This window comes from Pogoniulus pusillus, chromosome 3 (genome assembly GCF_015220805.1).
Source record: "Pogoniulus pusillus isolate bPogPus1 chromosome 3, bPogPus1.pri, whole genome shotgun sequence".
Lineage (NCBI taxonomy): Eukaryota > Metazoa > Chordata > Aves > Piciformes > Lybiidae > Pogoniulus > Pogoniulus pusillus.
The window spans coordinates 20,920,017-20,942,348 of NC_087266.1; the positions used below are offsets into that span (position 1 = coordinate 20,920,017).

General features: G+C 40.0%; 1 protein-coding gene across 5 annotated transcripts in view; it reads left to right on the forward strand.

Annotated features, from left to right (window-relative positions):
• SGCG (sarcoglycan gamma) overlaps positions 1 to 22,332 on the forward strand; it is a 163,457-nt gene that overhangs the window by 127,415 nt on the left and 13,710 nt on the right. For all 5 annotated transcript variants that reach the window (XM_064171867.1, XM_064171860.1, XM_064171873.1 and 2 more), the window contains one exon: positions 5,932 to 6,004. In XM_064171867.1, the coding sequence (XP_064027937.1) occupies positions 5,932 to 6,004 (73 nt within the window). The remainder of the gene's footprint in view (positions 1 to 5,931; positions 6,005 to 22,332) is intronic.

Consider the following 22,332-nt stretch of genomic DNA (forward strand, 5'->3'; position numbering starts at 1 on the left):
GTGAGCCATGAAAAGCTCAGTAACAGTTTGTAAGAAAAGCTGACAGTTTTCAACTAAAACATGGTAGAGCAGAGAGTAAATGTCTGTGATTTATGGTATTTCTGTTATAATGAAAAATTCTAAGGACAGGGGTGTTAGTCTCTTCTCTCAAGAATCAAGTGACAGGATTAGAAGAGATGCCCTCAAGTTGTGCCAGGGGAAGTTTACATTGAATATTAGGAAAAATTTCTTTACTGAAGGAGTGGTGAAGCATTGACCAGGCTGTCCAGGCAAGTGGTGGAGTCACAATCCCTGGAGATATTTTAAAAACACTTAGACATGGTGCTTGAGGACATGCAGGTTTGATGATATTGGGTTGACAGTTGGACTTGATCATAAAGATTGTGCTTAATGCTTCTATGATTCTAAAATTCCTGCACAAGTGGCTTAGAGTCCATGACCATAGAGTGCCTTATTTCACTCCCTTGCCTGTCCTGCAAACTTGACAACTAGAATACTATCCACAGACTGGAGAACAGTGCAGGGTCTAGTTGGAGGCCTATGGCTAGTGGTGTTCCTCAGGGGTCAGACACTGTTTAATGTGTCAGTTGACAACCTGGATGAAGGAACAGAGTATACTCTCAGCAAGTTTGGTGATTATACAAAACCGGGAGGAGCGGCTGATGACAAGGGCACCTGAGGAGGAATAACCCCTTGCATCAATACAGGCTAGGGGTTGATCTACTGGAAAACATCAGGAAAGCAGCTCTGCAGAGCAGGACCTGGGAGTGCTGGCTCAAGTTCACCATGAGCTAGCAATATGCCTCATGGCCAATGGTATTCTGGGGTGCGGTAAAAATAGTGTGGCCAGGGTTCTCCTCCTGTGTACCCTGCCCTATTGTGGCTGCATGTGGAGTGTTGTGTCCAAATCTAGGCTCCTCAGTTCAAGAAGGACAGGAGGGTCCATTGGACAGTCACAAAGATGATTAGGGGAGTGGAGCGTATTTCTTACAGTGAGAGGCAAATACCAGGATCTGTTTCACCTGTAGAAGACTGAGAGGTGATTTGATCCGTGCATCTAAAAGGTGGAGGTTATGAGGATGGGGCCAGGCTCTTCTCAGTGGTGGCCAGAGATAGGACAAGGGGCACTGGGTACAAACTGGAAGACAAGAGGTTCCACTTGAGCTTCTTTACTTTGAAGTGGAACAGGCTGCCCAGAGAGTATGTGGAATCTCCTCTGGAGACTCAAAACCCACCTGAGTGCATTCCTGTGCACCCTGATCTAGTCATCCCTGCTTTAGGCAGTGGGGTTGAATTAGATGATCTACGGAGGTCCCTTCTAATCTCTGCCTATAAAGTGGTCCCAACTACTACACAAAAAAAAAGACCTTTTAACAAGTATAGATTATAATTTATATATCACAACTGTCAGACTGGGTGATACTTTGGTGATGAGTAGGTCAGAAAGTAATAAAATGCAGTTGCTTACCCTTCACTGTTCTTGAAGAAAAGGGCAGAAGGAATCAGTGCCTTCATGGAAAACCTTATTATATCACCCTTTTTTTCAGTTTAGTACTTATCCTTCTGCTTGTTTGTCTTTCATAATCTCTTAAGGTATTTGCTGAGTATTGTTGGTGATTTTGTAGTGCTTTGTTCTATGGAAAGGTTTTCAGTTTGAGTGGGTAACACTGAAGTGCAATGTGAAGATATTTTTAATTTAAATGCTTCTGTTCAGAAGGTAAGTGAAGTAAGAGACAATTTGAGGGCATGCATAAACATTCTGTTAGGTTTTGAAGAGCCAGACAGTCCTTGCAAGACAGAGTGGGTGGGCGTTAATGAACCTTGCCAACTTCAATCTTCTCATTAAGAAAGTTAATATCTGGATTTTGTATATTTTAGGATTAAATTATGTTACATTCATACACAGTCTGTAAAATAGTAAATGTAGTAATATTCATATAACTAATGCCATTTTTTTTTACAGTTTAAAAAATATAGTGAGTAATGAAGACAAGAAATTAATATAGGGCCACTTAAAAAAAACACCCTGAGATGATTTTGTATTTATTTTAGTGTCATACTGTTCAAACTTAATGCTGATGATGAAGACATTTTTTTCCCACAGGAAGGTGAGTTGCTGAGGTGTTAGCTCCAGAATATTCAGATAAGCCTTTCCTTTCCCTCTTACACCACCTCTCTCTGCTCAGTCTAGAGCATTAACACTGAAGATTCCTGTTACCTTCCTTCCAACAGCCCCTATTTCCATGCAAGTGGTACTCTTTGCTACCACTTACCTGTTGTTATATAATCATAAATTCATGGAATCATTTACATTTGAAAGGACCTGTAAGATCAAGTCATTACCCTAGCACTATCAAGTCCACCAAAAAAGATAATAGAATAGAATAGAATAGAATAGAATAGAATAGAATAGAATAGAATAGAATAGAATAGAATAGAATAGAATAGAATAGAATCGAATCACAGAATCATAGAATAGAATCATAGAATCAACCAGGCTGGAAGAGACCTCCAAGATCATCCAGTCCAACCTAGCACCCAGCCCTATCCAGCCAACTAGACCATGGCACCAAGTGCCTCATCCAGGCTTTGCTTGAACACCTCCAGGGACGGTGCCTCCACCACCTCCCTGGGCAGCCCATTCCAATGCCAATCACTCTCTCTGGCAAGAACTTCCTCCTAACATCCAGCCTATACTTCCCCCGGCACAACTTGAGACTGTGTCCCCTTGTTCTGCTGCTGGTTGTCTGGCAGAAGAGACCAACCCCCACCTGGCTACAACCTCCCTTCAGGTAGTTGTAGACAGCAATGAGGTCCCCCCTGAGCCTCCTCTTCTCCAGGCTAAACAAACCCAGCTCCCTCAGCCTCTCCTCATAGGATTTGTGTTCCAGGCCCCTCACCAGCCTTGTTGCCCTTCTCTGGACACGTTCCAGCACCTCAACATCTCTCTTGAATTGAGGGGCCCAGAACTGGACACAGTACTCAAGGTGTGGCCTGACCAGTGTTGAGTACAGGGGAAGAATAACCTCCCTCATCCTACTGGCCACACTGTTCCTTCTACAGGCCGGGATGCCATTGGCTCTCCTAGCTACCTGGGCACACTGCTGGCTCATCTTCAGCCTACTATCCACCAGTACCACCAGGACCCTTTCTTCCTGTCTGCTCTCCAGCCACTCTGTCCTCAGCGACTCCTAAGCACCACGCCTACTCATCTTTTAAATGCCTTCAAGGATAGTGACTCCACCACTTCCCTGGGCAGCCTTTTCCAATGTTTAACATCCCCTTTATGAATAAATATTTCCTAATATCCAATCTAAACATCCTCTGGCTACTTGAGGCCATTTCTTCTTATCCTGTCACTTGGTACTTGGGAGAACAGACTGACATCTCACTTTCAGAGCAGGGTGTCCGTTCTGGAAAGTGGGAGACCTGGGCTGAATTCTCTTTGGCCTGAGGACTTCAATCTGGTAGTGTAACCTCCCAGAGCAGTGCTCTGTAATACCATATGAAACGCTAGGTGCACAGAGTGGGGGTGGCAGCTGGGAGAAAGCACTTTTGATGTCTGTCAGCAAAGTGAAGCTGTGCCTCTGGCTGCATGCTTTCATCCTCTTTCATGGTTCACCTTCAAAAGAGAATGAGGGGGTGAGATCCCCAGAGTTATTCACTGCTCTGTGTGGGCTTCAATCTCGTCCAGTGAGAAGGGAATGCCCCAGTGACAATGCTGTTTTATAAAGGCATTCAGAAAGATTATTTTTAATTAAAATGATGTAATTGCTGGCGTTTAGTGCTGACTCCTGGTTTGTTCAGGCTGACAACTAGCAATACAATCATACTTCCCAGGGGTGTTTAGTCTCTCTTACTCTCTCTGCCCTGTGTTAGAGCCACAGTGGTGCAAAGACCAAGAGAACTGTAATCATGACCAAGAGATGGGAGCAGATCTCTAAAACAGGGATCTGCTTTATTTCAAACAAGGCTTCAGCAACCATGATTACACTCAGGCCTCACAAATCTCTTTCTGTATAGGTTTGTCTTCCCTCTTCCAGTAAGTTTTGCCAGGCCTCTCTATCTGATGTGTCTCCATATCTAATCTGGTCGTCTTTAATGCAACTAGTCCAATCCTTGATAAAATCATAAAAGTTGGACTGGAAGAAGCATCTAATTTTCCAGATCACATCCTTTTCATAGACAGATAAGTAGGTCATTGAATTTCTTTTATAAACTTACTAATGCTCTATCTCAAACACAATCAAGCACTCTTCATTTTTATATCACCAGAAGTTCTGTGTAAAAGGTGCTGCAGTGATTGTATGGATTTCTAAAGACGACAGAGGACTTGCATGAAAATCAGGCAGAGCACAGGATGAGGCTTTTCAGAGTCTGCCCACGCTGGTGATGTCTAATGTGGAGACAAAACTCACCAACTGAGTTTGAAAGGCATCTTTTCCTTTTAAAGTCTGCTATTTATTATTTTGTCAGCAGTAGCAGATAATAGAGTAAGTTCATAGCAGTTAAATTACAAGGCTTCATTTACCTTTTTTCACTCCAATTATTACTCTTCAGACAGGGTATGGCATTTCTTCATTCTGCAGTAGCCATTAGTGATACTTTTGTAAAATATTAACAAAAAATATTATTTCATTCCCCAATCTTTCTACTAATTGAAACAGTATGGTCTATAGCAAGTGGACTAAATAAAAAGTAAGGGGGTTAGACACAGACATGGCAGGCAAATTTACCAAAATGAAAACCTAAGAGTAGAGGTTAATTGCAGTAAAGCAGTGTCATGCCATTAGGTTCCATAGAGTTGCTCCAGTATGCACTGGCTGGTTCAGCACTTCAGATTCAAGAACTGTATCTACAATAATGCCACACTATAACATGCAAATGGTGCAGGTGCTTTGCAAACATGAGGTTCAAAATGCTTCACTGGAAGAGAGGCTCTTCCAAAAAAACACCCTGAGGCTTGTTATGATTGGATGAGATGGGATGGATTTAAGCTGGAGGAGGGTGGATTTAGACTAGGTCTTAGAAACAAAATATTTACAGTAAGACTGGAACAGATTGACTGGGGAGGTCATGGATGCCTCCTTCCTGAAGCTGTTCAAGGACATGCTGGATGAGGCCTTGAGCAACTTGGTTTAGTGGAAGGCTGCTATGGCAGGGGAGTTGGAACTAGATGATCTTTAAGATCCTTTCCAACCCAAACCATGAACCTATGAAAGTTGAAGAGGGAGTTGCTCTTCATGTGCGAGAGCAGTGTGGATGCACCACCTCCTCCTGGGATGGATGAGGAGCCATCTGAGAGCTTATGATCAATATTAGAGGACAAATCAGCATGGGTGGTTGAGAGGGTTGTATACTGCAGTCCACCTGATCAGGAAGAAGCAGATGAGGTCTTTCAGGCAAATGGAAGAAACCAGGTGGTAATAGCTATGTTATATGTAACAATACAAAGCACTGTAACAAGGCATGAAATTTCAAACTGTGCAGTTTTGTACAACTGGCATTATAAGAAACTATGCAGCTTATCTAACAATGGCAATTCACTTTTATCTTCATTGTACCTCATCCTATGACACAGGGCAGCTGAGCTGGCAATGAAAACTTCTGACTAATGTTTGATGCAGCTACATGCCATAAGTTTTGCTATGTGCAGCATAGCCTAAAAAAAATATTATTAGTTAAGCCTGTAATATTTGCAAAGACTTTGTGGAGTTTTAATTCTCTATACTAACTCTAGTGGAAGTTACACTGTAAAAATCTTATTTATTTATTTTATTGTCCCAAGTAGTTTACAATTTCGTTGTCTTCAGACTTTTACTTTACCTATGTATTGTGTTGCTCCAATCAATACTGTAATAATAGAACCAAAGCTTCTTTTTCTTTTACATTAAACGTTTGCAATGTAGTATTTCTTCTTTTTTTTTCCAGGGCCTGAAGGAGCACTTTTTGAACACTCTGTAGAAACACCACTTGTGAAAGCAGAAGCTTTTAAACAGCTTAGGTAAGAATTTAAATGTGGAAACATAAATTTAATATCTAAATATTGTTTGCTATAGATATTCACATTTTTCTGAACATGAAAATTTTCAACAGCATATAGAGAACTACTACAAATTTTTTTCTGGCTTACACAACAAATTATTGATTTAAAGGGAAATTATACATTGTTCTGCAATTTTTAAATGTATTATGAATGATTTATTGATGAAATATATTATGAATGATTTATTGCTGATGGCCACATAACATGCTGTATAAAGTTCATCTGTAAAATTCTGTTTTTAAGATTTGAAACACTTAAGGCTGCAGCATGTCACTGACCTATGATTAGCCAAGATTTTTACAAGCCAGTATCAGTCTGAGGAAAGAGGCCAATAAGGAAAATCTGGAAATGCACAAAGCTCTATATGACTAAAGAGCAGTACTTTCAGTTTCAGAGGTCTTTAATTCTCAGACAGCATTTCTTTATGCTTTATTCTATGTAATTTTGAGTATGCAAGATTAGTTTATAATATGTTAGTTATGATGAGCTAATAAACTCATGTTATATTTCATTTTATGACCCAATTTAGAGAAAGATTTGAAATTAAAGAGGATCTCTTTAACAATTCTTTCTTTTCATACCTTTCCTTTTATACTTTCTGTCATAATTTCTCTGTTTACTTTTAATTCTCCATTAGTGATAACTGTGTGCTAGTTTGAAGCTAGCTAGAATGTTTTGGTGAGAAGAATTAGATTACAGGCTGTGGAAGGGAAAACAATGGTGATGTCTACTTTGCTCATAGGCTTGCTGAAATGTGTAAGAACAAAAAGCAAAAGATAGATTAAGCAGTCTCACTTCTGCTGCTGGCAAGCTTGGAGCTGTATCTCTCTTCTAACCTCACCCTCTGTTTCTTTAAATAATCCACTTTACTTCCTCACCACCCCCTGGCCGAACCTCCATTCTTTCTTGGGACTGGGATAGGGTTTACAGGGGTAGGGGGAAGGCGAAGGGGTGGTTGAGAGCCCCTTCTGGGGACTCAGGTTTCTGGGAGGGCTGTTGTGTTTTCTCTATTATCTTTTGCCTTGTCTATTTCTGTCTATAACTGTATATACTGTAAATATCTGCTTGTATATTGTGCTAGCTGTAAACATAAGCTTCATTCATATTTCCAGAGCCTGCTGAGTCTAGTCTGGGTGATTTCCAAAGTGTGTGTGGGGAGGGAACACCCAAACCATCACAAAGTGTTAGAGAGTAGTGGAAGATGACTAAGGCTTTCAAGAACACTGTCTATCGTGATGAATTTTCAGACTGAGAATGGCAAATGAGAGAGAGACTATAACGATACTTCTTTGAATTTTATCCTCGATGCTTAAGATTTACTTACAGTAAAATCCCTTGAGCTGGCATTTGAAGACCAAATGATGGCAAAGCTTTCAAAACTCTGTTTTTACTATGTTGGAATTTAGATGTGATAGTCTTTGACCAATATGTAAGATCCTGCATTGCAGATTTTTTAAGGAGTAGATTAATCTTCTTGCAAATTTGTCATTTCCTATGATTATCTCAATTTTGATACATTTTGTAATTGCAAAGTCAAGAAGCTCTCTGTACATTTTAATTGGATAGATATCAGTTATTTGCTGTGGTTGTCACTTTGCTTGACTGTGTCGTCAGTTAACAGGCTTAAAGCAAAGAGTTTTATCCTATATGCATTATGCTATGTTACATTCTAAATTCTTATCTGCACTTCATTTATAAACAATCACACTGCTTCAGAATGTATACAACAAATCTTTCACCTGGTTTTGAAACAGGGTATCATTTGGAGCAAAACATTTAGATTAATTCATGCATGGATGCTTTTACCTCATGGCTTATCTGTTCAGTGGTTTTTACCATGTCAGCTATAAACACGGTTTGATTGGAATAGCTATGTGTTAGCAGAGCTCACCTGTAATGGTTAAAATCCCATTCAGTTCTGTCTTCAATTAACTTGTAATAGTGGGAAGCATGAATTCTTCCAGGATACAGTTTGTGGGAGTACCCACATTGCCAAGCCAACACTGACACTTCTGAGTGACAATGTTTGTCATAAATCCAGATCTCCTAAACATCTGTTCTAGAAAATGAGTTAGCTTAGCCCCAGAAAGAAAGATGAATATCACAGCATGAAGTTGTGCAACATGTACACCACTCACTCATGTCCTGCCAGGCCTTTACCCTTGCCTTATTCCTTTAATTTTTTTTTCTGTCTTTACCACCCATAAACTGTATCAAGTGGTTGTGAATGGTGCCACATCTAGTTGGCAGCCAGTCACTAGTGGTGTTCCCCAAGGATCAGTGCTGGGCCCAGTCCTGTTCAATATCTTTATTGATGACCTGGACGAGGGGATTGAGTCCAGCATCAGTAAGTTTGCAGATGACACCAAGCTGGGAGCAGGTGTTGGTCTGTTGGAAGGTAGGAGAGCCCTGCAGAGGGACCTGGACAGACTGGATGGGTGGGCAGAGGCCAATGGGATGAGATTTAACAAGGCCAAGTGCAGGGTTCTGCACTTTGGCCACAACAACCCCAAGCAGCACTATAGGCTGGGGACTGAGTGGCTAGAGAGCAGCCAGGAAGAAAGGGACCTGGAGTACTGGTTGATAGTAAGCTGAAGATGAGCCAGCAGTGTGCCCAGGTGGCCAAGAGAGCCAATGGCATCCTGGCCTGCATCAGGAATGGTGTGGCCAGTAGGACAAGGGAGGTTATTCTTCCCCTGTACTCAGCACTGGTCAGGCCACACCTTGAGTGCTGTGTCCAGTTCTGGGGTCCTCAATTCAAGAAAGATGTTGAGGTGCTGGAACATGTCCAGAGAAGGGCAACAAAGCTGGTGAGGGGCCTGGAACACAAACCCTATGAGGAGAGGTTGAGGGAGCTGGGGTTGTTTAGCCTGGAGAAGAGGAGGCTCAGGGGCGATCTTATTACTGTCTACAACTACCTGAAGGGACATTGTAGCCAGGTGGGGGGTGGCCTCTTCTCCCAGGCAACCAGCAACAGAACAAGGGCACACAGTCTCAAGTTGTGCCAGGGTAGGTATAGGCTGGATATTAGGAGGAAGTTCTTGCCAGAGAGAGTGATCTGCCATTGGAATGGGCTGCCCAGGGAGGTGGTGGAGGCACCGTCCCTGGGAGTCTTCAAGAAAAGCCTGGATGAGGCACTTGGTGCCATGGTCTAGTTGATTGGCTAGGGCTGGGTGCTAGGTTGGCCTGGATGATCTTGGAGGTCTCTTCCAACCTGGTTGATTCTATGATTCTAAGTCTGAAAGTAGAGATGGCAGTGTTTCCGTGGAGGGATTTAGGGGAGGATCTGCATTTGTCTGCAGTGCAGATGCTAAGTTAAGATGTAGGCAGAGAAGACCAATTTACAAAGCTCATGCTGGAAAAAGGTTACTTTCAAGGGCAATCTTAAACGTCAGTTAAAAAAAAAATCATGCATTCTGTTGTAGAGGAGCTCAGACAAGTTCACCAATGAATGGCTATTTTGTAATGCATTATAAATACCCTTTTTCATTTCACCTTGTTAAATATAGGAATCTTCCTCCTGAAAAGCACTTCAATATGAAAATTTAAAATGCAATTTTAAGTTTTACTTTTCCATTTTAAATTTGAAGATGCTTCATTTTCAGATTAGGTTAGTGTGTATCAAGTTATAGGTAATATAACCTATGTTTTCACCTCAAGCCTTATTTCCACACTTTCACCATTTATTAATCACCAGCTATTTTTTCCTCTGTTTTCCCTTCCGTGGTTTTGCTGAGCCATGTGAACATGATGCCATGGTATGCAGCACTGAATGTAAGGAATGCTGCTTGAAGAAAACCCACCCACTTCAAAAACAGTTTCAAGTTGCAAGGAGCTGACTGGAAAGCTGTTAATGCTCATAACTTTTCAGCTTGTGTCAGGCTGGCCACATTAATTTTCTGTCATTCAGATTTAGGGCAGGATTGTAAACAAAGCTGACACAAATGGCCCTCTGAATTACACATTCTGCTGGCTTTCCTGTCTAAATGCTGAATTTCAAGATAGACTGCTTTACTGGAAACAAAGAGACGTGTTAGAACATGTCTTTTTATAGCTAAGTAATAGAGACAGAGCAATGCAATTCTACTGTGGTCAGTCACTGTCTTTTCATTCCGGAATTTGAAGGAAACATATAGAGTCCTTTTCAGTCTAATAAATTGGATTCATGACTCACTCCTAAAGAAATGGAGATGTTCTTGCACTTGCTTCCAGCTGGTAGGAAGAATTGTAACAACAAAACACACATTTCAGAATTAAAGCTTTCCCGGATTTAAAATAACACTGCCTACTTCTGAATTCCTTTGCTGGAGTTCTTATATATAAATAAGACACACAGCTTCCCTTTACAAAATCTGTTGATATTTTAGGGCCTAGTGGAGACCTAAAAACAGTTAATAAATGCCTGACAAACATCTCAATGGCATATTTACAGTCAGTGGGAAGATTTAGATATATCTAGGAAATATCCTCCTCAGACAAAGACCATTGGGAAGGTACCTGCTTAAAATTAACTGGTTGTAATTGGTGAGAACAGAAATGTGTCTGAACTCTACTTTTTGAAAAATCAATTGCTTGATACAGTCAAGTACCCACACAGGTTGTAGGTGCAGGAGTGCATCTTTGACATCAAGTGCCTGTCTACTCAGTCATATCTCTTCTTTCCCCTCCCCCCCCCAAATCTGTTCTTCTGTAGGGTTCTGAGACCCCAGAAGAGCAAGCAAAGAATGAAAAAGTTATTCTTGCATTTAGGGAGTTCATCCAAGGGGAAGGGACCTGAGGTTTGCAGTTTTGATTTTAAAAGTACTCCTGGAAGAATAACCAGATTAACTTCTTGATCACTAGGTTGTCTCCTCCTTTCTTGCTGTTTCTTGCTGGATTTTTTGGTTGTGCAAAGATTGATGTTTATTAAAAAAAAAAAAAAAAAAAAGATAGCCACATTCCAGCTCCTTATTTCTACCAAACTATTTTGTAGCTTGGTAAGTAGATGTAATAAATAAAGGTTTCATCCTCCTCAAGGTGAATTGAACTAATGCTTCATAATTCCTTGCTGAGTAGCAAAATCATTAGGATTGTATTATATGTAATATAGCATTACATGTATTATTATGTACATTTTATATATTAATTTGAAATTATAGAAAGTGTTGCCTCTTCCATGGCTCTCCATGAAAAGTGGCTACAGCCTTTCTGCTTTTGTGTGTATTTGGCATGTTGAGAATTTACCTCAGTCACGTCTCCTGAGGTTCATAAAATTGAAGCTGCCATCTCTACAGTGATCACAGAAAAGCTGTAATGGGTAAAAAAAAAAAGTTCCTTCCTTCCCAAAAGGAAGAACTTTAAACAGCATTAGAGAAGCTTGTGTTCTGACACATAGCTTGTGACCCAAAATGTAGGTGGGAAATCTATAACAAGAGCTAATAGAACTAGCTGCTCTAGACAAGCAACTTCCTAAAAGCTAACTTCTCCAAAGGTCCCATCTTAGGTACTGTAAGTAGCCTCTTCCAATATTATTCAAAGTATCATGCCAGCAAACATATCTTTTTACCTCCTCAGTTATCAAATAGCAGTTTCTCTGTGAAAACTGATGTCTCTCTTTAGACATGTTTGCAGTCATGTTTTTCTGGTAACTTATAGCATTTTAGAATGTTGTTTAGCATATTATTCTATTCCTTGTATATTTTTCTGTCCTTGGATACCATGTAACTCATGCATAGTTTTGTCATTTTGGTACTATTCTTGTCATCTCCATGGCTGGGGAAAGAGAAAGAAATAGATGAACAAAACTGTAAATCTCAAGACAATGTTTCTGAGCTGAGTAGTCACATCTCCCAGGCCTAATGGAAATGTGCTTACAGGAGTTTATTAACTAATTGTACACTATGCATAACAAATACACTACTCATAAATAAGTACTACCTTTGCTTTCATATTTGCCATATACCTATGTCTGACAGCCAGCAACTGTGTCTTCTGTGCACAAATCCCGAGGGAAATCACTTTCAGTACAGTTTGTTGCATTTTGCCAGTTCTTCAACTGAGAGCTTACATCCAAGTTCAAAAATGATCTACATTGTTCCATTGTTCTTGCATTTGAACAGCACTATAGTAGGAATGATATTATTGTTCCAGATAGTCAGCTTCTGCCAGAGTACAATTACAAATACATATGTATATATATATATATATATATATACACACACACACATATATATATATATATATAAAGTTAACTGTATATGAGTATACTTAATGGCTTTTGGGTATATTCTGAAAAGATTTCACTATTTCTCAGGAAAACAGATATATTTTAAACAAATAAATATCATGGCATTCAATAGAATGAAGCATTGCTTCATATTTTAATTAAATGTATATATCCAAAGCTTAAAAGCATAAAAATGTATATTTAGTTGTTTGTGGATAATTTGAGGGCATTCTAAGATGTATAGAAGGATAGTCTGTACTGGGTTGGAAGGGAGCTCTAAAGATCATCTAGTCCAAACCCTCTGCAGTCCCTCAATAGGCAGGGGTAACCCAAATCATATCAGGTTTTTCTAGGTTCTTCTAGTTCTTCCAAATATTTGGTTGAGGTAAATTACTGTAGTGATTGGTTTCTGGTGTAGCTCCCTATCTATATATTCAGAAAAAAAGTATTCCCTTTAGTTTTTACTTCTATGGCAACCAACAAATCCCCTTTTCTTATGGCTACTACTTCATTATACATTTGTCCTCATCATTCATCACTGATAATATGATTTCCTTTTACACTTCAGGTACTTTCAAGGGTTAAATTGTCTAGTAAGACAGAGGCTGGAAACTGAAGTTGAGGGGTTTTATGGTCATATGAGTAAGAATTATGAAAGAAATCTGGGAAGAGATGTATAAAAGCCAACCAGGGTAAAAACATTTGCTAAATCATTGCTTAATCATATTTGTAATGCTAACGCTTACATGCTAATGGTCTAAAAATAGCATCAGACTAATTGAAGTACAGTGATTTTTATTTACATTCATTATGCAAATCAAAAGCCCAGTCAGTCAGAAAATAATTAATTACGTAATGGAAAAGTAACCCTATGGTTATGATTCACAATTTGTAAAGCATCTCTGCTCCCTGACTAGTGAGATATTTCTCCTGCAATGTAATTTTATGAGCCCTGGCATTAATTTCCTAGATATAAATTTGCATTCAAATACTTTACTGCATTCAGGTAAATATTTCTTTTGGAAGTTTAAATAATTTCTTTCCCTTCACTTGATGGACTTAAATCTGTGAAAAGGCATCGTTTAGAAGGATTGGATGTTACAAGACATCACACTTACTGTCTTTCCAGAAGCATTTTTTACTTAGATATTTAAAAATACCTCATTAGCAAAGGCTACCACAAACTTCTTTTAAGTAGTGGTTTTACCTGAAAATGTTAATCCTAAAGTGAAAAGAATTTTCCAAGCACAATCTGCTTTCTCTTACAAAATCTTGTTCCTTGCAATTTAATTTACAAATTATAATGCTTCACCTGCAGGGTGTATATAATTTTATCTATGGACCATACGACCTTATCAGATATACTTACCTCTGCTTAATTAGATCATCATAATTTTGAATCTGCAGCAGGACTCTGTCTTGCTCTCACGGAAGATGTTTCCCCACCTCACCCCAGAGGTAAGAAGGATGTTTGGTGACAGATGGAAATAGAGTTTCAGGTCTCCTAATGAGCCAGTTTCATAGAATCATAGAATGGTGTAGGTTGGAAGGGACCTCAAAGATCATCTACTTCCAATCCCCTGTCATAGGCAGGAATACCTCCCACTTGAACAGGTTGCTCAAGGCTTCATCCAACCTAGCCTTGAACACCTCCAGGGCAGGAGCGTCCACAGTTCCAGTGTTTCAATGTTTCACCATCCTCACTGTAAAGAATCTTTTCCCAATATCTAGTTTGAATCTCCCCTCTGCCAGTTTAAACCCATTACACCTCATCCTATCATTACAAGACCTTGGAAATAGTCCCTCTCCAGCCTTCCTGTAGGCCCCCTTCAGATACTGGAAGGCTACCAGAAGGTCTCCTTGAAGCCTTCTCTTCTCCAGGCTGAAGAGCCCCAACTCTTGTAGCCCTCTGACCATCTTTGTGGCCCTCCTCTGGACTCGCTTTAACAGTTCCATGTCCTTCTTGTGTTGGGGGCTCCAGAACTGCACACAGTACTCCAGGTGGGGTCTGATGAGAGCAGAGTAAAGGAGGAGAATCCCCTCCCTTGCCCTCCTGGCCACACTTCTCTTGATGCAGTCCAGGACAAGGCTGCTGTCTGGGCTGAACATGCACACTGCTGGCTCATGCTTAGCTTTTCATCACTCCAGACTCTCAGGTCCTTTTCCTCAGGGCTGCTCTCCAGCCATTCACCATCCATCCTGTATCTGTGCTTGGGATTGTGACAATGCAGATGCAGGACCTTACACTTGGCCTTGTTGAATGTCATGAATTTGGCCTGCGACCACCTCTCCAACCTGTCCAGGTCCGTCTGGATGGCATCCCTGCCCTCTAGCAAGTCGACTGTGCCACACAGCTTGGTGTCATCTGCAAACTTGATGAGGATGCACTCAATTCCTCTGTCCATATCACTGACAAAGATGTTAAACAGCACTGGTCCCAGCACTAACCCCTGAGGGATGCTACTTGTCACTGGTCTCCAAGAGGACATTGTGCATTGATCACATCTCTCTGAATGTGATCATCCATCCATTTATTTATCCAGCAGTGCTCCACTCATCAAGTCCATGTTTTTCCAGTTTGGTGACCAGGATGTCATATGGGACAGAGTCAAATGCCTCACTCAGGTCCAGGTAGGTGATGTCACTTGCCCTTCCCTTGTCCACTGTTGCTGTGACTTCACCATAAAGAGCCACCAAATTTGTCAGGCATGATTTCCATATGGATGTGTTGGCAGTCAGAGCCGCACTCCCAAGTAGCTACAAGAGGTTTCCTGTTTTGAAGGACTGCTAGCCTCTGAAACCAGTGAGTTATAGACAGGTACCTGGAGAGGAAACCCATGCACTGATATTAGCAACCTTTTTGCCAGATAAGCTGTGTCTCAGAACACGTCTGATTTCTGTCCACTGTTGTAACTGACTTTCACTTAAGCCAGTCAGGTGGCTAATGTTCTTCTAAAGCCTCAGGCTTTTTAGAGGTGCCACTTAACACATTAAAATCAATAGGAGTTGTGTCTGCTACTTGTATGGAACAGTCATTGAAATATTTTTCATGGCTGCTTATGTCACTATGTGCAAAGACCAAAGGTGATTTTTACACCTACACTGTTGACCTGTGTCTGCCCAATGAGATCTCTAAACTGAACTTGCCATCCATGGTTACTGCATACTCCAGCAGAATTCCAGCTACCATGAAAACATCATTAATGATTATCCTAGTTACAGACACCTCGCAGATGACCACCTGGAGCTCTATTTGTAAGTCTAATTCTGCTAATTCTCGCTAATGTAAGATGTAATGTTGAGCTGGGTAGAGCATCCACTACATCATCTTTCATTTACCTGCATGTATATCAAGGAAGCTGGGAGGCTAGGCATGAAACAGAAATCACCTGCCATAAAGATGTGCCTGTGGCAAACAATGGAAGAAGAAAGGGAATCAAACCTGTTAATAGTAATTCTTAAAAGAGATATTGTACATGTGCAACATGTCACTGTCTACACTCTCTCCCCTCTCCCTCAGCCTGGGCATGCAGTCATGATACTTCAGTTGTGAGGACTCTGATGAGATTGTGGCATGTTCAGCCGCTGTACTAATGAGTCACAAGAGGAGAAGGGTATGAGCTGCTTGTCAGCAAAGCCCTCTTCACCTGAATGGTTCTTTTCATACTGAACTAGTGGATACTATGTACAACACATACAAAAGAATGCCAGTTACTTGAAATTTCTGTGCTTGAGTTCTACAGAAGAAAGGCATAGCAATTTTCAACCTGAAAGATAATTTTATGAAGATACTCATAAAGAAAATAATAATCAGATTTTTTACAGCAGTGCTGCAAATAGTGTTATTATATGAGAATAACATTTTGTAATACCATAACTTACTTTATAATATCATTAAAGTCATCTGAAAAAGATAGCCCTGCTGGAAACATCTGTGATGTGCCAGATTCAATCACATTCAGTGGGGCCTCAGCCATTTTTAATTACCTGGAAAGTCAGCACATCATAAAATTGAGGTCATCAGAGAGACCTCTTTTGAATTAGCTCTGCTTACCACCCTTTATCACAACTGTCAGTCCTGAGAGAAGCTTCTATTTTAATCATATCTCAGTTCTCGTCTTTAGTCTTCATTCTTTCAACAACTCTGCAGTGAGTGTCAGTGGGCAAACAGGAAAAACACACTTCAGTATTTAAGATGGAAGGAGAAGTAGTAAACAAATAATTATACTGTAATAATCATATCTGCTATGTTTTTAATAGATTATAAATGATGCTTTTACAGTGTTTTCAAAGTGCCATGAAAACTGTGGGGTTTTCTTTTTAACAGAACATGCAAGTACATTTGTCCTTGAACTTTGAGCATTTCTTTTCTATTCCTTACATAAAATAAGTGCTGTTAACCTAAACCTTGGGAACTGGGAACATCTGGTGTTCAAATCTGGCTCTGTAATTGTGCTTGTGCATGGAGATCACCCCTCTGCCATAAGCAGTGTTAGCGCCTGCGGTGCTTATGCTAAACCATTGTCTTGAATCCAGAATCTCGTATCTCTGAGTTTTACTGGAGTCATCTCTTGCCACTCATTTGAGGTTTAGAACATAAATACAGAACAAATCTGGAACATGGACTGTTTCAATAAGTAAAATTATGATAAGAAAAATTTTACCTAAAGTATGACGAAGAGCATGCCAGCTCACATCTTCAAGAGCAGCAAATACTCCCAAGATTTAAGAATGCCACCAAAAAGCAATGGTGTGCCTCAGGAATCTGCTCTTTATCCTTTTGGGATCATTTTTAGCATAATATAAGCTAGGAAATCCATATTCCAATAGACATTTATTTAAAAAGCAACCATAGTTCCTATACACATGGAGTAGTGTATGGAGTTTAAAAACACTCCTATACATACAGAGTTTGAAAAACAAAACCAAAACCTCCCTCATCTGTATCTGCCAAGCACTTTGGATTATTCTAACTGATTTCTTCATTGTTTATGTGTGTGATTCAGCTAGCAATTCAACATACACTTCTGGTTACCATTCTGTTCCTACACAGGCTACATTCATGTTACAGTGTCCAAATCTAGAGGACCTCTGTGTGCCCAGAACAAGTAGATGCATCTCAGATACTCATCCAGATTTAGAATTGCCCTCTCTGCAAGCAGAAACATTCATTCATTCATTCATTCATTCATTCATTCATTCACCTGTTTGTTCATTCATTAACTGACATGGGAAGGGATCCTCCCACAAGCCACCCACACAAATGCATTTTCAGAGAGACTAATATACTTTGAGCATGGCCTCAGGTGATTACAACTGCTCATGCAGAGAGTTAGGTGAAGTTGATTCAACTTGTTTAGGTATCTAGAGTGTAGCATTTTACATCAGATCTCATTGCCTCTTGGTGGAAGGCAGCAGGTACTGTTTTGACATGTTACATTTTATCCTAACAAAGACATTTAAACCAGATCATATTAATAATGCCATAGCAGTGCCTATTTATTTGTATTCATTTTGAAGGGTGCATGGGGGATCACCTAGACCACTTTCTATAGGCAACTACATCTTTTTTAGGGGAATTGTTCACTTGTGGACTATGCCGTGTTTGGTTAAGCTCTGGAGAAATGAAAACTCATCATAAGAAAAAAGGACACATGCTGTGCTGGGAAACAAATCTCAGAGCAAAGCTTTTCCACTTGTAGCCCTATATTCCATAAATCCATCTAAATTGTTAATCATAGTTTATATGACCTTTTAACTAAGATTAGCAAATGCTGCCAATTACTGGCTCTTGTTTGATATCAGGCACAAGGAAATGAGTCCTTCCAAGCTAATAATTAGCTTGGAGGCCTTGGCCATGCTAGAAGTTTATCTTTTCAGGAAAGTCATGACACCATCATATTTACTTTTCTTTCTGAGTTGGAGAAATTCCATAGCTGTCTTATATTCATGAAAGACTTTGAGAATTTCAAAATACAGCCTTAACGTTTTCATCACTATCAATTTTCTGAATCTCTTCTTTCTTCAAAGCCTTTGGTATATCTTCTGCATCACATTTAGACTTCTTTTTAATACTGATTTTAATAACTGTGCATCAGCCTTCCATGCCTGCACTTTGATTCATATTTATAATCTTCTACAGTAGTTCCACTGACACCAGAAATTCTTGTTCTGTGAGTTGTTCTGACTCTGTTCAGCTCTGCACCACTCATCTCTGGTGTCTTCTAATTTGCTGCTTTCTTAGAGCTTAAAAATCTGCAAATTTGTCTCAAGAAAATAACACAATCATTCCTTTCTTCTAATCTTGGATCATTGGATTGCCACAGCCTGAGGCACTGGAGAGGATGAAAACCTTATATTGTTTGTGCTTTTCTTTCATGAACTTCTTGAAAAAGAAATGTGATGGTTTGGGTGTTACCCACCCCCAACACACTCTTATGGAATCACCCAGACTAGACTCATCCAGCTGGAAATTAAGGAATGAAGCATTATATTTACATCTTAGCACAATATACAAGCAGATATTTACAATATATACAGATAAATACAGCAATATACAAGTTAAAAATTATGCAGAAACATAACACCCCTCCCAGAAACCAGAGTCCCTGTGAGTGGGTCTCAACCACCCTTCCACCTTCTTTCCACCCCTTTACCTTATCCCAGACTTTGCCTTACATGCAAGGTAAGTTTGGAGGATCTCCAAGGGGATTAGAAAGCAAAAAAGATTAGTTACATAGAAGGCTGGCCAGGGAGAAAAGTACAGACATCAGCTGTGACAGAGAGCCACTGTAACTGTGGTATCTATGCTATGTTTTGTGCTTTTGTTTTTATACATCTTAGCAAGCCTATGAGTGATGTAGACATCACCACTGTTTCCTTTTCACAGGCTATAATCTAGTTTTCTAACTAGAATATTTCATCTGGCCTCAAACTAGCACAAGAAGTCATTAGAGGAAAGCAGTCCAGTTTGCACTCTCAGGTCCTTCAGCTCTGATGTTTCAGTACTCAAAGTTTACACACTGATACTAGCAGTAGAGCAAGTAACAGACATGACTCCATATCCAATCTGTTATAAGATTGTAGTATGTCCACAGATAAAATGTGTGATTAAATATGGCTGAATTTATTGATGGATGAATTTATCCATAGGAGCTGATTCATTGCTACTATTTCTATCCAATTATTATCTAATATAAAACAAAGAAAGACTCTAATAATCCATCACAACAGCAGCTCAAGATCCCATATGGTCATTTTAAGATTGTTTTAGCTTTAGAAAGGGCATTCTTTATAGGTGAACTATGGTCAGTTAAGCCTAGTGAGTATTTGTGATTTGGCTTCTTGGTTTCTCCATTCTCCACCAAGTGGATCTTCATTAAATATTGACTCCATTGGTATCAGTGAGATTTTATAATTTCACTGTGGCTCCTCTTCATTCCAGCCAAGTGCAATAAACCCAGCTGTGTCATGTATGACAGCTTCTTCCTAAGAGTTGGTAGAAAGGGAAACAGGAGAATGGTTCAAGGGTCTTTTTTTTCCCCTCCAGAGTTGAGAATTCAACCTGGAAGTGATTGAGTAGTGAAGTACTCCCAGTCCTTACCAACACAGACATCTGGGAGAAGAATCTATAAAAATCTAGCTAGAGAGTCTCTTTAAAATATATTCCTGTGATCATACAGAATCCATTATACTTGTTTCTTTTTAAGCCCAGTAATGAAACATTATTAACAATTGTTATCTTGTAGATATCAGACAAAAATTATTGCCTCTTCTCCCAGGCAACCAGCAATAGAACAAGGGGACACAGTCTCAAGTTGTGCCAGGGTAGGTATAGGCTGGATGTTAGGAGGAAGTTCTTCACAGAGAGAGTGATTGGCATTGGAATGGGCTGCCCAGGGAGGTGGTGGAGTCACCGTCCCTGGAGGTCTTCAAGAAAAGACTGGATGAGGCACTTAGTGCCATGGTCTAGTTGGCTGGCTAGGGCTGGGTGCTAGGTTGGACTGGATGATCTTGGAGGTCTCTTCCAACCTGGTTGATTCTATGATTCTATGACTTAATCTTATCTTCTGAAAGGAATTCTTTTTTCAAGAATCCTGCAGCAATGTGATGCACACCATACAAAAGTCCTGCATTGCTACCAGTAACCCTCTCGGAACAGCTGCTAATGCTTCACACATTAGGCCTGTCAGTATAAGTGTGTATGTAAATGTTAAGGAGATTATTGTCCCATGAAAGATGGTTGCCAGAAAAAGCAGAGCCTACCGCATAGTTTTACAATTATTTCAGAAGTACTTACTAACTTGTGTGGGATGTTTCAGGACACTGCAAATGTAGAGGTCAGAAATGTTAAAAACTGCCAGCAAAGATCAACACATTTTGAGACTTTCCCAAGTGACTGAAAGCAAAATGATAGACCTTCCAAAATGACCTTTTCGCTAATGCATATAAGCAATAAATGACAGAGTGAAGGGGGAAAAAAAGGTGATTTTTAAAAATCATATTGTAACTAATTGCTCCATTGTTTAATAGTCTCTAAACTGCAACATGGTACCACCAAAGCTGGGTTTTTTCTTTCATGCAGTTCCTATGTGTGTATGCTTGCCTCTAAGCTGACACCCTCGTTGCACATTTCTCTTAATACACGTGTGCTCTATTTGGTTTTTTTTCTGATACTATTTTTCACAAGATGCTAGTTATCTTCTTCTTTATTACTGGCACAAAAACTATTTTGAAGAAGTATTAGCCTTGGAATACTTAGGTTGAACGTACAGTTCTAATATTAAGCTGTATCTTGTGCTGCTATTCCTGTAAGCCAGATGCAGTTGTAAGAAGCTGCACAGAAGTTCATTTTCATTTTAAATAACTGCTATTTAATTTTGAGTCATTAAAAACACATTGTTTTGCATATTACATGTTACTGTGGCATCAGTAATAGACTAGCTTGGGATTCAGTGTAAGGGAGCTGTTGTCTTACTGAAATAGTGTCCTAATGCAGGCAGCTTCCAGGAGCAATAACCCTTAGAAAATGGGTTCTTTGAACTAAGCTACAAAAATTTAGATGATGCAATGTAACCACTAACCAACTAATGGACCTGACAGGGGAAAATGGATGCTGTTTCTCAGTCAAATTTTTTCTCATTATAGTTGATTTAGTTTAACTCAGTGCAGCTCAGACTAAAGAGTATGAAAGTAAAAGGAAGAAATATGGAGGACAGCTTCATCCAGGTAGGAAGCAATAATTCCACCTTTAAATGAAGGAGTTCAATATGTGTGATGCAAAATAGGACATTTTAAAAAGAAAAATTAGTCAACATTTGAGAGATATACAGTAGTTATGTCAAAACAGGATTTGGTGCCAAGGGTTTGCTAAATAACTGCTATATTTTTCAGTACTGCGCAGAAACTGAACAAGGAAGAAAATTTAATGAGTCGATAGTGGTTTGCATGTTTTGACGTTCAGTAAGAGCTACCAGGGGTAACTGTTGAATACTAATATTCCCATGTAGATATACATGGGCATTGGGACATGCAGTGAAACTCATGTTCCCTGCTTGCAAGGCAATGTAATTTTAGAAGCCATCCCAAAGAAAATAATTTTACAAAAGAGTTGGGGTTTGAGCAGGACTAACTGAACAGACTTAGGTTATTCTGATAAGGAGGCACAGCTGCAGAAAAGTGGCCTTGGGGAGGCTGCTAGAGAAGCTGGGAAGTTGGCTGCTATCTGTAGCTGAGCCGTGCGAGGGGCCTTGAAGAAGGGGCAGGCTGGTTAGCCCTGGGAACAAGCAAATGCTGTGGCTAGCTGTGCAAAGGGGGATTAAGGGGAGTAGTTGGTCAGGTCTGCCTCTATGTGTGTGGACAGCCCATACCCTGCTTTGTGAGCCCATCAGAATTACGCAGGCCCCTGTACCGAACCCACGATATAAGCACCATGCTTCACTTCAATGAACAGACTGACCACCTATGTACCATGTGGGTATGAGCCTGTGTCTTTCCCACTCCTGCACGGCCTAAGTGAGGCCAACTTGACACAAAAGAAACCAGAAATGTGGCATATACCAAGACTGAGATCTCAGTCTTA